We start from the raw sequence: 14,996 nt of genomic DNA, 5'->3' as shown, positions 1-14,996 counted from the left end.
TTGATTTTCCATAGATTTATTATATAGATTATAACATCAAAATTAAAGTAAAGGAATATGTAAAGTTAAAACTGCCTAAGATAAATTTGTAAAACCAATATATTTATATATTTAATATTGTAAAAAAATTAAAGGTAAAAAATAAATATGAAAAATATTAATTATGTGGTCAATGACATTGCGATAAGATGGCTTCATAGGAGAGTAACAACAATTTATCTTCCTCTCTCAATTTGCCTCTCCCTTATGTACGGTTATGAACACAAATCAGTGGACTTATCCTTAAAAAAGAAATGTTGAATAGGTGAAGAAGATACCAATTCTTGAATATATTTCACATTTTCCCTGCAGTGCAGATGATAGTTACATTCTTTACTGTTTTTGTTTTTAGGATAATCAAGAATTTCATTGAAAACAAGCTGAAAAAACTGGCCACGCTTTACCAAAAGCTGAGATTCAGCCACAACTAATAAAAAACAATTTCAACATACCAGCCACAACTAACACATCACATTCTTTACTGGGTTTCTACTGCATGTGTTATAATTAAGAACTGAAATACTAAACAGAAGATTTAAATTTAATTAACATAATTGCACCAATCGGATTCTCATATGAACTCAAGGAAATCTGGCACACTATCAAATAAGAGGTAATACATATTATTTTATTCTTTGAAATACACCTACTTTCCAATTACAATTTTTATGTTCTACGTGATTGTTCTGCTATGGGAATGACAATCCGGACATGAAGTAGTATATGACAGTAAGAACAAAACCTGTTGCAGCTCCAATTTCAAATGGTAGACCAATAATTATTCTCTCTGTCTCCCTGGGAGAATGAATAGGAGTCTGGTCAGACTGACAGGTACAGTACTCCGCATGACAAAGACCATAGTTTCCCTCAAAGCTTGCACTTGGAAAATTATCGAACTGACCTTCTTCAGGGATTTTCCCACACAAATGATTATAGGATACGTCGAAAGTCGACACAAAGCTAAAAGATTTACCAATGAACGAGGAATTTCACCTGATAGTTTATTGTGAGACAAATCAAGTTTCTCCAAGCCTGTCATCCCTGACAAATTATTTGGAATAGGGCCTGATAGGTTATTCTCTATCAGGTTCAAAACATGGAGCCTTTTCAACTTCCAAAAATCTGGCCAGATTGGGCCTTGGAGATTGTTGTAACTCAGGTCTAAAGTTGATCGAAAGCTTGAAATCTGCCTATAACTTAAGATTGGTCCACCTTGTTGAGCAGTGCGAAGTTGAAAACTTGAGACAGGCTCATCTATTGTGATATTCCCACTTATGAGGCTTTGTAGTTCAGTCAAGCTCTTTGGTATCTCACCTTTGAGAGAGTTATTAGACAAATCCAAGTAAAAGAGAGATTCAAACTTTCCAAACCATGATGGTACGCTTCCACCCAAATGATTCCATGATAAATCCAAAAGCTGCAACTTGTGTCAACTACTCAACCATTGCGGGATTGAACCTCTGAGTTTACAATTGGCAAGAATTAGACTATTGAGGTTTTGGAAATGCAGATTCTCATCATTCGGCATTTGTTCATCATGAAAATTCACTGTAAGGACCAACATACTTAAGTTCCTGCAATCTCGTAGAATCCTGAGAGCTGATAATATATTATTGAGGCTAGTGTTTGACAGTGAGAAATGTGTTAGACTTCAAATTCCTGTAGTTGTTGGGAAATTTTCCACTGAGGTTGTTGCGGGCAAGATTTAGTGTTTTCAATCTTCTTTAGGAAGAAAGACTATTGGGAATTGGACCGTGAAATAGGTTAGAACCAAGGTCTAGGGAGAGAAGATTTTTCATTGCATAACAGTTGAGATTGATTGGGCCGCTTAGAGAGTAGTTGTTCAAATTTAACATTTGAAGTGATGGGGAGTTTACCAGTGAATTAGGCAAATGACCAGTGAATAAATTTGACATGGCTAAGAAGTGCTCAAGCCTTGCAAGTCTCCCAAAAATGTCTGGAAGAACTCCAGAAAAGAAATTAGAGGAGATATCCAGTTTGACAAGGTTAGAGAGGTTACTAATTCCATTACTCAGTGACCCAGATATACTATTACCCTGAAGATTCAGTTCACTAAGATTTTTTAACTGGAAGAGAATTTCAGGCAAATTCCCTGATAAACTATTTTCATCAAAAGAGAGATGTTGTAGGGAAGTACATTTTTCCAAACCTTTTGGAACTTCTCCAGAAAATTGGTTATTAGAGAAATTAAGCACTTGAATTCTTGTAGATATTGTACACATGCCTTTGTTGTTGATGGACCCAGCAAAAGCATTGTTGCTTGAGTCTATGATCTCTATGTTTGGCAGACTAAACAACTCATCAGGAAGTGACCCCTGAAGGAAATTATGAGAGAGGTTTAGAACTCTCAATTGACTCAAGCCTGCCAGGGATCCACAAATCTTCCCTGCAAGTTTTTTGCTGCCAAGTTCCAAGTCAACCACTCTTCTGCAAGAAACAATGGAATTATCACAAGTGATGCCAGTCCAGGTGCAGCAACCAGGAGTGGAAGTGTTGTTCCAACCAGCAATTGTTGACTCTAAACAACTGGAGAAGCCATTCAAGGCTCTGAAGTCATCCAGATTGCATGTTAGTGTCTCAGAATTCAGGTTCTGTAGCTCGAAACTTAAAGCCAGTAAAACAAAGGACAAATAGAAACCTCGGAATCCCATTGTAGTTGGTTGCCAAAGACATGCAAGTATAAAAAATAAAGTAATATGAAATATATTATGCTTTCTAGAGAGTTGCCATTCGTTATCTTGTTTCTCTATCCTTGTCAGTTAATATTTCCTAGGAGTTTGAAGTTTTAAATGAAGTTTCAATCTTTAAATAGGACTTTCATTTTCTTCCCAATAAGTCTATGGAGTATGGACAGAACCATGTTAATAAGATTAAGATGGATGGCTCTGAGTGCAGCATTGCTCAACAGTTAAGACATACTTGTGGAAGTGGGTGATTAGTAGGTCTGGTTAAGTCTTTTTTTTTTAATAAAAATTTAGAAGGCTGGTTAAGTCTTTAACACGGGTTTAAGTAGGAATTGATTGACTAATAGCAATCTGGGAGTAATCTATACGTGAGAAGCACCCCACAGAAACCGTTTCACTGATTTTTTTGAACAATTTGTAAAAGAGTAGTGTTTATTATTTAAGCCCTACTCTCTACTCTATGCATTTTTTATTTTTTATTTTTGAAAAGCCTGGTTAAGTCTTTCAAGTAGGTAATAGATTGACTAATGGGCAGTCTGGGAGTAATCTGTACGCATGAAGTGATCCTAAGGAAACTATTTCACTGGTTTTTTGAACAATTTTTAAAAAAGTTAACCAAAATAAGCCCTAACCTCTTCTCTATGTTCTTTGGGGATCATTAAAGAATGTATTTAATTGTCTCACATTTCCTTTATGCATTCTCAGTACACATCAAGTGTCACTATGTATTAAATGTGTACATTCTTGAAAAAGTTGGATACTTGGTGTGAAAGTGTATATTTTTCTTACGAAGTGTATATCACATAGCATGAAATGATAATTTTCCTTGAAGGATTAAACCTGATGATGCACTGAATTGTTACTGAGCCAATTGTCCAAACTCGCAATGCTAGGGTACCTAAAGAGTGAAATTCCTACAAAATGCGCCAATGTGGTGTCAGCCAAAAACCCTCTAAAACGCAAAAAACATTAACAAAATAAGAGAAAAGAATTTTAAGCAATAAACTATATAACATATACTATACTAATGCCAACGTGCTAACTGGATAAGTGAAACTAAAAAGTGATCTATTTAGAGCAGCAAATTGATGCACAATCTCAAGTTTGGAGAATTGAAATAGTGAAAAGTGGTGGGTAAAGTAGTGTGAATCGCCAGAGAAGTGAGAGAACAGTGCATTTAAAAAAAAAAAAAAATTCTTTAGGTTTTCTCTAATTTAAATTATCATATTATCACACACTAAATACTAAAGAAGTCAATGGGGTGTGGACCTATTAATATAATTTTATACAATTAACAAACCAAGCTAGGTTATTAAAATCCAGCCGGGCCACACAGTTTGCTTAAAACTAGCCAAGTTTTATTGGTTTTGACCAGGTCTTATACACATCCGATCTAATTGATGACTCGGACCAGTCTATGTACCGGGTCATCGGGTTACCAAGTTGGGCCAGGCTGAATAACACTTATATATATTATAAAAGTTGGATCCTTACAACTTATGAATACACAAAATGGTAACACGTGTCTCTTTGACAATACATAAAACAATGACACATATCATCTTTGGTAACTTCCTCTATTTATTAAGTATGATATATGGAAAATAACACCACCACGTGGAAAACAACCACTGATGAAAGATTGGAAGAATATTGTAAATCGGATGAAAGATTATGGTGGAAAAGTGTAATTTGTCCTTAATTTAACTCGGAGCCGTTTTAGTTATAGCATCAATGAAGATCCCAAGTCACTTTCAATAATGGTTAGTCTCCAATCTTTAGCTTCTCAGGTTAAACATTAAATGACTGGTATGCTTCTGCAGATTATTGATAGCACATGGAAATCTAATAAGTACACTCTGATTGCTTGTCCATCAGAATCACAAAGAATACTGGCCGTGTAAACCCATCTATCACCTACACTCTAGCATCACAGTTAATCTTAAGACTACAATTTAATGGTTTTAACTATGATTATTGAGTATTGAGAGAAACAGATCTGGATCAGGTGCAATAGTTAGGGCTTAACGAAGCACGAGTTACAGTTTAGGATACTAATCGTGCATTTTGATAGTTCAGGGTGACATGTGTAATTGAGGTATAATTTAGAATGATAAAATATAATTTTCCCTTGTTATTATTGTTATTTCTCAATCTATCTTTCTCTCTCAATTTGCCTCTCCCTTCATCAGTGCACTTATCCTTAAAAAAAAAATAAAAAAAATAATTAAAAAAAAATCAAAATGTTGAATAGGTGAAGTAGATACAAATTCTTGAATATATTTATTTCACATTTCACTTGCAGTGAAGATGTCGGGTTACACTCTTTACTGTCTTTGTGCGTGTGTATAATCAAGAATTTCATTGAAAACTGAAAACAAGAGCTGAAAACCAGCAACATATTACAACAAGCTGTGAAGATAGCCGCAACTAATACAATACAATTTCAACATACCAGCCATAACTAATACAACACATTCTTTGCTGCGTTTCTACTGCATCCTAAACAGAAGCTTTAATTAACATAACTGCACCATTTCCATATGAAGTCAAGGAAATCTGGCACACTATCAAGTAAGACAATAAGAGGTAATACACACATATTATTTTTGTTCTTTACAATACACCTAGTTTCCTATTATAATTTTTATGTTCTGCCTCTTGTCCGGCTATGGAAGTGACAATCCGGACATGAAGCAGCAGATTACAGTAAGAACAAAACCTGTTGCAGCTCCAATTCCAAACGGTAGACCAATAGTTGTCATTTTTTTCTCCCCCGGAGAATGAAGAGTCTGTTCAGACTGGCAAGCACAGTACTCTGCACTACAGAGACCATTGTTTCCCTCAAAGCTTGTATCTGGAAATGTATCAAACTGGCTTCCTTCAGGGATTTCCCCACACAACTGATTATAGGATACGTCGAAAGTCGACAGAAAGCTAAGATTTACCAAGGCACGAGGTATCTCTCCTGATAGTTTATTGTGAGACAAATCAAGTTTCTCCAAGTATGTCATCCCTGATAAATTATTCGGAATAGGGCCTGACAGATTATTCTCTTTCAGGTTCAAAACATGGAGCCTTTTCAAATTCCCAAAACTAGGCCAGATTGGGCCTTGGAGAACGTTGTAACTCAGGTCTAAAGTTGGTCGAAGGCCTGAAATCTGCCTATAACTTAAGCTTGGTTCACCTTGTCGAGCAGCGTAAAGTTGAAAGCTTGAGACAGGCTCTTCTATTGTGATATTCCCAATTATGAGGCTTTGTAGTTCAGTCAAGCTCTTTGGTATCTCACCTTTGAAAGAATTATTAGAAAAATCCAAGTAAAAGAGAGATTCAAACTTTCCGAACCATGATGGTATGTTTCCCCCCAAATGATTCCAAGACAAATCCAAAAACTGCAACTTGTGGCAACGACTCAACCATTGTGGGATTGGACCTCTGAGTTGACAATTGGCAAGAATTAGACTGTTGAGGTTTTTGAATTCCAGACTCACATCATTTGGAATTTGTTCATCAAGAAAGTTCCTTGTAAGTACCAACATACTTAAATTCCTACAATGTTGTAGAATCCTAAGAGCTGATAATATATTACTAAGGCTAGTGTTTGACAGTGAGAGCTGTGTTAGAGACTTCAAATTCTTGAAGTTATTAGGGAGTTCACCGCCGAGGTTGTTGCGGGCAAGATTGAGTGCTTTCAATCCTCTGCAGGAGGAAAGACCATCAGGAATTGGACCAAGGAATAGGTTACTACCAAGGCCTAGGGAGACAAGATTTTTCATTGTAGAACAGTTGAGATTGATTGGACCACTTAGAGAGTTGTTGTTCAAATTCAACATTTGAAGTGATGGAGAGTTTACCAGCGAATTAGGCAAATGACCAGTGAATGAATTTGACATGGCTGAGAAGTGCTCAAGCCTTGCAAGGCTCCCAAAAATGTCTGGAAGAACTCCAGAAAACAAATTAGAGGAGATATCCAGTTTGACAAGGTTAGAGAGGTTACCAATTCCATTACTCAATGGTCCAGATATCCTATTACCCTGAAGATTCAGTTCACCAAGATTTTTTAGCTGGAAGAGAGTTTCGGGCAAACTCCCTGATAAACTATTCCCATCAAAAGAGAGATGATTTAGGAAAGTACAATTTGCTAAATCTTTTGGAACTTGTCCAGAAAAATGGTTATTAGAGAAATTAAGCACTTGAATTCTTGTAGATATTGTACACATACCTTTGTTGTTGATGGACCCAACAAAAGCATTGTTGCTTATGTCTATAATCTCTATGTTTGGCAGACTAAACAACTCATCAGGAAGTGAACCCTGAAGGAAATTATGAGAGAGGTTTAGAACTCTCAACTGATTCAATCCTGCCAAAGATTCACAGATCTTCCCAGTAAGTCTTTTGCTACCAAGTTCCAAGCCAACCACCCTTCTGCCCGAAACAGTGGAATTATCACAAGTGATTCCAGACCAAGAGCAGCAATCAGGAGATACAGTGCTGTTCCACCCAGCAATTGCTGACTCTAAACAATTGGAGAAACCAGCCAAGGCTCTCAAGTCATTTGGATTGCATGTCAGTTCCTCAGATTTCAGGTTCTGTGGCTCCAAACTGAGAGCCAATAAAACCAAGTATAAACAGAAACCTCGAAAGCCCATCCTAGTACGAATCAGAATCCAGAGAGATACAAGAGAAAAAGAAAGTAAAAAAGCAATGTGTATGCTATTCTGGCACAGAAATGCTAAGCATATAACACCCACTCTCACAATATTTGTCATGCTGACGTCACAAATTTGATCGGAACATACATCACTCTAACGTACCAATCAAATTATATCACTGCAGCTGATGGTAAATTTATTGTTTCTCCCCCCTCTTTCTGGGTTGGCTTCTCAAAAAAAAATTTATTGTTTCTAGCAAGAGGGTCCAATGTTCATCATTTCTACATTTTTTTCCCTCCTTTTCTTATCGATATTTGTGCTTTTGGTTTGACTTGATTATTGAGTTTATTCAACTTATTTGTTTGCTTATGTATTGCTTTTTAAAATTCTTATTTTTCTTACCTTTTTCCAGTATAAATATTCTCTTGCCCAGTTTCAAAAAAAGAAACAAATCCAAACCAACACCTAATGTATTACGCCCCACAAGTCTCCCCCCCTCCCTTTTTTCCCTCTCCGTTGTCTTATTTCACCTTCATCCTACAATGTTTGCAAGCAATGCCCATTGACCATAATGACATTCTTGCAGTGATTGGTGACAATTTCAACTCCAAGACCATGTCACTGTGCTACTTTTGTTCAGTTGACAACTTCAACCGATGATTGGGCTTGGTAGTGATTTGTTCGGTTGGGTTCCATTGGATAAGGGATCTAGGGGATGGGCTTGATGGCTTTGTTGCTGCTAAAAAAAAAAATTTCCCTCCAAATTTAGGAATATCCTTTATCCCACTACTTGCCAATTGATACATGCACACATAATTAATGAGTTATCTAATTTATTTAAATATTGTGGACAATAACGTAGTTTTTTAATTTCTTTTTTTGGGTGTTTAAAGATTGAAATTTAGAAATCAATACATTGTATTCATTTGAAAATTGCTTATTTTTTATAGCTTATTTAATGTAAGACAAAAAACAAAAAACTAGTTTATTTCTAAAAAGTTTAAATTTAAATTATTTGAAATAAAATTAATATAAAAAATATTGTGGGAACTATAAATAGTATACAAAATAAACAAAAAGTCAGCTTAGAATCAAATGTTATATGCACACTTGAGGTTTTTTTTTTTTTTTTTTTTTTTTTTTTTTTTTTTTTTGTGTGGGTGTTTGACAGTAGAAATTTGTTTGTGCATATACATGGAAATTGTGAAAATTTGGTAGAGGAATTGTAGAAATTGGTTAAATTTTTTTGAAGAAATTTGGGAAATTGTGATTGCTTATATTATAAATTGCCCATTAGTCAATCAATTACCTACTTAGAGCCCACTTAAAAACTTAACTAGACTTGCTTATCACCCACTTCCACACTTCTGTCAAAATTGATGAACAATTCTACACTCTAGCGCGTCTACATAGTCATCCATCTTAATCTTATCAACATGGCTTTGTCCATACTTACGTTGACTTACTGGCACGAAAATCAAAGTCTTTGAACTTTTGATAAATTAACATGTACCCTTAGGGCACACATTAGTAAAATCCATAATAGTATAGACTGTATAGTACTTTTCATTCTCTAATTTCATCTCTTTGGCAATTGGCATCCACCTAAAATGTTCTTCCAACGTATCTGTTTGTTCTTTGTTTTGAAGGCTCTAAGTCTAAGTCTCCAACTACCATACCTGAATTCTGAGACACTGACATGCAATCCAGATGACTTAAGAGTCTTGAATGGTTTCTCCAATTGTTTAGTATCAACAATTCCAGGGTGGAGCTGGGAACAACACTGACTCTCCTGGTTGCTGCACCTGGACTGGTGTCACCTATGATAATTCCACTCAGGGCGGCTCAACATAATTTGGGGCTTAAGGTGAAAAATTTTATGCGGGCTTTTAATATGTAAATATTAATTAAAAAAAATTATTTAATATTAATCAAATCAAGGTTAAATTGATTATTAAATATATAATTTGATGAATAATGCCAACAAAACTAATGTTAATTTCATATAGAGAATTGAATATCATAATTGAACCATAAATATTAATAAAAAGAAATAAAAATATATTACAATTATAAAAGATACTTTATTTTGGATATACAACGATGCATAGTTAAGTAAAGTTATAATCTAATTTTATAGTTATTTTTTGTTTTTAAGAGAGAGATAGATATTATTTGGTGTATGACTTTGTAGGATATGAGTTTACAAAAATTAAAGTCTCAAATTGTTAGAGGAAATTACTCTATAATTGATGATTTAACACATTTGCAACACTTTTTTTTTTTGAAACATTTTAGAGTTTCAATTGGATTAGGGTTCCATTGGTCTTGTACATTGAGAAAGCACTATAAAATGTTCACAATATGATGTGACAGTGACTCTCATTGATGAAATTCATTAATTTAACTAATGAATGTTTAAATTACTTTTTTGTGATTAGTAACATGCCAATTTGAAGGCTAATAGTAAAATTTATAGTATCCTTAACATCACAAATAAAAAAAATGCAAAATTTTAAATATATATAATTTTATAAAAATTTGGGCCTTTAACCATAGGACATGGGGCCTTTTTCTCTAAGGTGATTGTTTTTTTTGGGTGGTTCCTTAGGCCTAGGCCTTGGGCCAGCCCTGATTTCACTGGTTTTGACAGAAGGGTAGTTGGCTTGGAACTTGGCAGCAAAAGACTTGTTGGGAAGATTTGTGGATCCTTGGCAGGCTTGAATCAATTGAGAGTTCTAAACTTCTCTCATAATTTGATTAATTTCCTTCAGGGTTCACTTCCTGATGAATTGTTTAGTCTGCCAAACATGGAGATCATAGACATAAGCAACAATGCTTTTGTTCGGTCCATCAACAACAAAGGTATGTGCACAATATCTACAAAAATTCGAGTGCTTAATTTCTCTGATAACTATTTTTCTGGAGAAGTTCCAAAAGATTTGGCTAATTGTACTTCCCTACAACATCTCTCTTCTGATGAAAATAGTTTATCAGGGAGTTTGCTCGAGAGTCTCTTCCAGCTACAAAATCTTTAGTGAACCGAATCTTCAGGGTAATTGCTTATCTGGGTCGCTGAGTAATGGAATTGGTAACCTCTCTAACCATGTTAAACTGGATATCTCCTCTAATTTGTTCTCTGGAGTTCTTCCAGACATTTTTATGAGAGTAGCAAGGCTTGAGCAGTAAACTCCCCATCACTTAAATGTTAAATTTGAACAACTCTCTAAGTGGTCCAATCAACCTCAACTGTTCTGCAATGAAAAATCTTGTCTCCTTAGGCCTTGGTTCGAATCTGTTCCACGGCCCAATTCCTAGTAGTCTTTCCTCCTGCGGAGGATTGAAAGCACTCAATCTTGGGCGCAACAACCTTGGCGGTGAACTCCCTAATAACTTCAAGAATTTGAAGTCTCTAACACAGCTCTCACTGTCAAACACTAGCCTTAGTAATATATTATCAGCTCTTAGGATTCTACAACATTGTAGGAATTTAAGTATGTTGGGCCTTACAAGGAACTTTCATGATGAACAAATTCCAAATGATGTGAGTCTGGAATTCAAAAACCTCAACAGTCTAATTCTTGCCAATTGTCAACTCAGAGGTCCAATCCCGCAATGGTTGAGTCGTTGCCACAACTTACAGTTTTTGGATTTGTCTTGGAATCATCTTGGTGGAAACATACCATCATGGGTTGGAAAGTTTGACTCACTCTTTTACTTGGATTTGTCAAATAACTCTCTCAAAGGTGAACTTCCAAATAGTTTGACTGAACTTCAGTGCCTAATAAGTGGGAAGATCACAATAGAAAAGCCTGTTTCAAGCTTTCAACTTTACACTGCTCGACAAGGTGGACCAGGCTTGAGTTATAGGCAAATTTCAAGTTTTCGACCAACTATAGACCTGAGTTACAACATTCTCCAAGGCCCAGTCTGGCCAGGTTTTGGGAATTTGAATAGGCTCCATGTTTTGAATCTGAAAGAGAATAAACTTTCAGGCCCTATTCCAAATAATTTATCAGGCACGACAGACTTGGACAAACTGATTTGTCTCACAATAATCTATCAAGGGAGATACCCATTCATAAAACAATAACACATATCATCTTTGTTAACTTTCTCTATTTATTAAGTATGATATATGGAAAATAACGCCACCACGTGGAAAACAACTACTGATACATGTCAATTTTTTTAATATGTGTCACCCAATAAATATATATATATATATATATATATCTCCCTCTCTCTCTCTTAATTGCCTACTATAAATTCTACTATTTTAATAAATCCTCCTCTACCTTTCTTCAATTGCTTTTAGTTATTACCCATTATACCTCTTTAAAAAATGGCCAACATTAAGTAGTGTATTATCTAATTAAATATTCTAATATTTTCAATATTTTTCAGGATAGTTAGGTTGGTAAGCAGGGCCGGCCCTAGACATTTTGGGGTCTAAAACGAGAACTAAAATGTGGCCTTTTTTATACTTTTATATTAATTAAATTAATATTTATTTAATATTTTTATATTATAATATATTTCGTTTAAAATCTATTTTTCTTGCCTTTTGAGATGCAAATTGACTAATTAAATTTTTGTATTCAAGTTCTTCTAACATCTCCTAGATCATAAATATTTGAAGGTATATAATTCAACATATCATTATTATTTTCATTTTCTTCTAGTTGAACATCATTATGGTGAACTTGTTCATTTGTGACATTTTCATCATTATTTTCATTTTCTTCTAAATTCTTTTGAAGTTTGTGGTGGGCCTTTTTTGCAATGTTGGGCTGGGCTACCTACTGTTGTACTGGGCTCGAGTGCTCTGAGTAGGGGAGTTGAGACCGGTTCAACTGAAACTCACTTTGGTTTGACCTGTGCACAAACTATGCCTCATTTGACAAGAACTTCGTTCATATGCCCATGGCAGGCAAAGCTATTTCAGATAAGTCATGGCAAGCAGACATGATAATAATAATAATAAAATAAAGTACTTTTGCCTTTAGACAAAGGAATAAATAATCCCCAATTAGAATGATAATCACAATGATAAGAAAAGCCTTGCAAAAAAAATGGTGGAAATAAGTAGATGAGATATGAGTTATCAAAAAAAAAAAAAAAAAAGATCAATTTGCTATGCCAAGCTATGTCACAGGACCAAGACCAAGGAGGGAATCGTTCTCCTCAACGTGAATAATCTCCCAAGGAAAATCCTGAAGTAGAAATTTATCACTTTGAGGGAAGTGAACCTGAATGGCTTGTGCCCAAAAGAATCCTTTGTATTTGGTAGAGAGCAAGGCTTGTAAAGGGAGACAGGAGATCAACCTATTGGTGCATGCCTGCCATTCTATCTCTCTGTTTTCTTTCGTTGTTTCTAAACTTTTTTTTTTCCTTTTCTCTTCTTTTCTCAGTATTTGTTTTAATGTTGTGATTTCTTCCTAAAGGTTACTATTACCCCAATCCCCCCTGCTGTGCACGGCAAAGGTCCCTTATATAATGCCTGCCATGGCTGGCTTTTACTATTTTAGCCTTTAACTACCTTTATCTGGTCTGGGTGTCTTTGTCGACCACCACTAGTTTATTAGCTACTCAACCAGCACCACTTGCCTGTGCTGGCCATGCCACTTCTCATCACTAGACAAAGAAGACTATTTTATTCTTTTGTTTGTCGTGGCACTCTTACTTGCTACGGTGTGGGTGCTCTCTCTCTCTCCATCCCTCATGGCATGCATCTAGTGGTTCCAACTCATTGTTGGAGATAGAAAAACAAAGCGGTGGTGGGAGTATCTTAATGTATGTTATATTTAATGTTATATAGGTTGAAATAGGTTGTGTTATATTCGTGTCAACCCAACACAACCCGTTTATTAAGCATGTCAAGTGGATTGGGTCAGGTCAACCCGCCTTATTAACAGGTTGGGTTCGGGTTAAAGGATCATGACACAATTATTAAATGGGTCGGCTTCGGGTTGAGCCATTTAGTCGAATACCCCTACCTCGACACGACACGAATCCAACACGCTAACCTGAATTGACAACCCTAATTTTACCTGATAAGATAATTGAAACTCACATTTGGGCTAATTTTTTTTATTATTATTTTTTTAACTAGATTATCTAGGCTAAAACTTTGTAGTTATTGTGGTTGTTATTGTCATATCCCATTATATTTGAGTATTGATCACCATCATCTGATGAGGCCCAAGATCGGAGGATCGACGATGAACCAATCAGATAATCAGCGACTGAGAGAGTGAGGGAGGAAAATCAAGCATGTGGCATTATAATAATATGATAGTTTTTTTTTTTTTTTTTTTCACTTCATACGTGTGGAGAATCAAGCATGTGGTATTAGAATAATATATATATATATATATATATATATATTTTAATAACTCCCAGCTATAACAGGCCACTGTAGCAATTAGCAATAAAATTTTAGCTTTTTGTCTTTTTAACTTCTTTGCTGCTAATGCTCTAACATGATCACGGCATTGTATATAGTCATTGGTCTTTCTGCCTTGATATATGATAGGCCAAAAACGAATTGACCGATTGTGTTGAATTAATTGATTAATTAGTCAAGTTTATTAATTAATCAAATTAACATGCAAATACGTGGTAGCACCAACGTAGCACCAACAAATCACCAATTAAACTAAGTGCAGCAGAAAATAAATTAACACAGTGATTTGTTTACGAATGGGGAAAACCTACATAGCAAAAACCCCACCGGGTGATTTTAAGGTTACCACTCCCGAGAATTCACTATTATCAAAACAAGTGGTTACAAGTAAAGGAATCTCAGTACCTTATACCAACCTACAGTTAAACCCTTACCCCAATACCCAATTGGACTTATTCTGTAGTGACAATCTCTCCTACGGATGGCAATTTATATCCAACCCGCGGATACCCGGTCCGGCCCGACCCTAATGGGCCGGATTTTACCTGGTCCAATAAATTATAGGGTCGGGTATGGGTTTTTAAAAAAAAACCCGAAGCGGGTCCTGGTCGGGTCCGAGTTTTGGCAAAAACTCGGCCCGAACCCGGACCCGAACCCGATCCGTTTATATATATATATAAGTTAAAAATACTAAAATACCCCCGTATATATATAAGTTAAAAAAAAAAAAAAAAAAAAAAAACCCTAACCCCATATTCCCATTTCACACAATCACTCTGAGCCGCTTGCCTACTCTTTTTCTCCTCTCCCACTCTCACTTGGTCAGTCCCTCTTCATCACACCCAACCTCCGATTTGTCACCGTCGGCTTGAACATCTGTCACTGCCAGCCTGATTAGCCTCAAGCCCTTCACCGCCGGCCATCACTTGCACCTCCAGCCACCTCGCTTCCTCCATTTGTCTCCACCGGACCACCTTGTTCTCTATCCCTTTTTTTTTTTCTTTTTTTTTTCTGGGTTCATTTCGTCTTAATCATGTGAGTTGTTTGTGATTGTGTTAGGATTTATGTTTGTGTTTGTGATTTTGAAAGGGAAAACATAAATCTGAAATTTTTGTGTTTGTGTTTGTGTGTTTGTGTTTGTGTTTGTGATTTTAAATGGGAAAAATCATAAATCTAAATTTGTGTTTGTGT

The 14,996-nt window shown here is 35.6% G+C and overlaps 1 protein-coding gene across 2 annotated transcripts; it reads right to left on the bottom strand.

Annotated features, from left to right (window-relative positions):
* Window positions 1–609: 609 nt before the first annotated feature.
* Window positions 610–7,553, bottom strand: LOC126706421 (phytosulfokine receptor 1-like). 2 transcript variants are annotated; one of them, XM_050405869.1, is made up of 2 exons: window positions 5,932–7,553; window positions 610–1,251 (listed from the first exon to the last, which is right to left on the bottom strand). In XM_050405869.1, the coding sequence occupies exons 1-2, from the start codon at window positions 7,511–7,513 to the stop codon at window positions 818–820; spliced, it is 2,016 nt and encodes a 671-aa protein (XP_050261826.1). In that variant the 5' UTR covers window positions 7,514–7,553; the 3' UTR covers window positions 610–817. The 2 variants fall into 2 exon arrangements, with proteins under 2 accessions (XP_050261826.1, XP_050261825.1); XM_050405868.1 differs by lacking the exon at window positions 610–1,251 and having other exon boundaries at window positions 5,088–7,492.
* Window positions 7,554–14,996: the final 7,443 nt, after the last annotated feature.

Source organism: Quercus robur, chromosome 11 (assembly GCF_932294415.1).
Source record: "Quercus robur chromosome 11, dhQueRobu3.1, whole genome shotgun sequence".
Classification (NCBI taxonomy): Eukaryota; Viridiplantae; Streptophyta; class Magnoliopsida; order Fagales; family Fagaceae; genus Quercus; species Quercus robur.
Note: the sequence above shows the minus strand (reverse complement) of the source record. Positions and strands in the feature narration are given on the sequence as shown.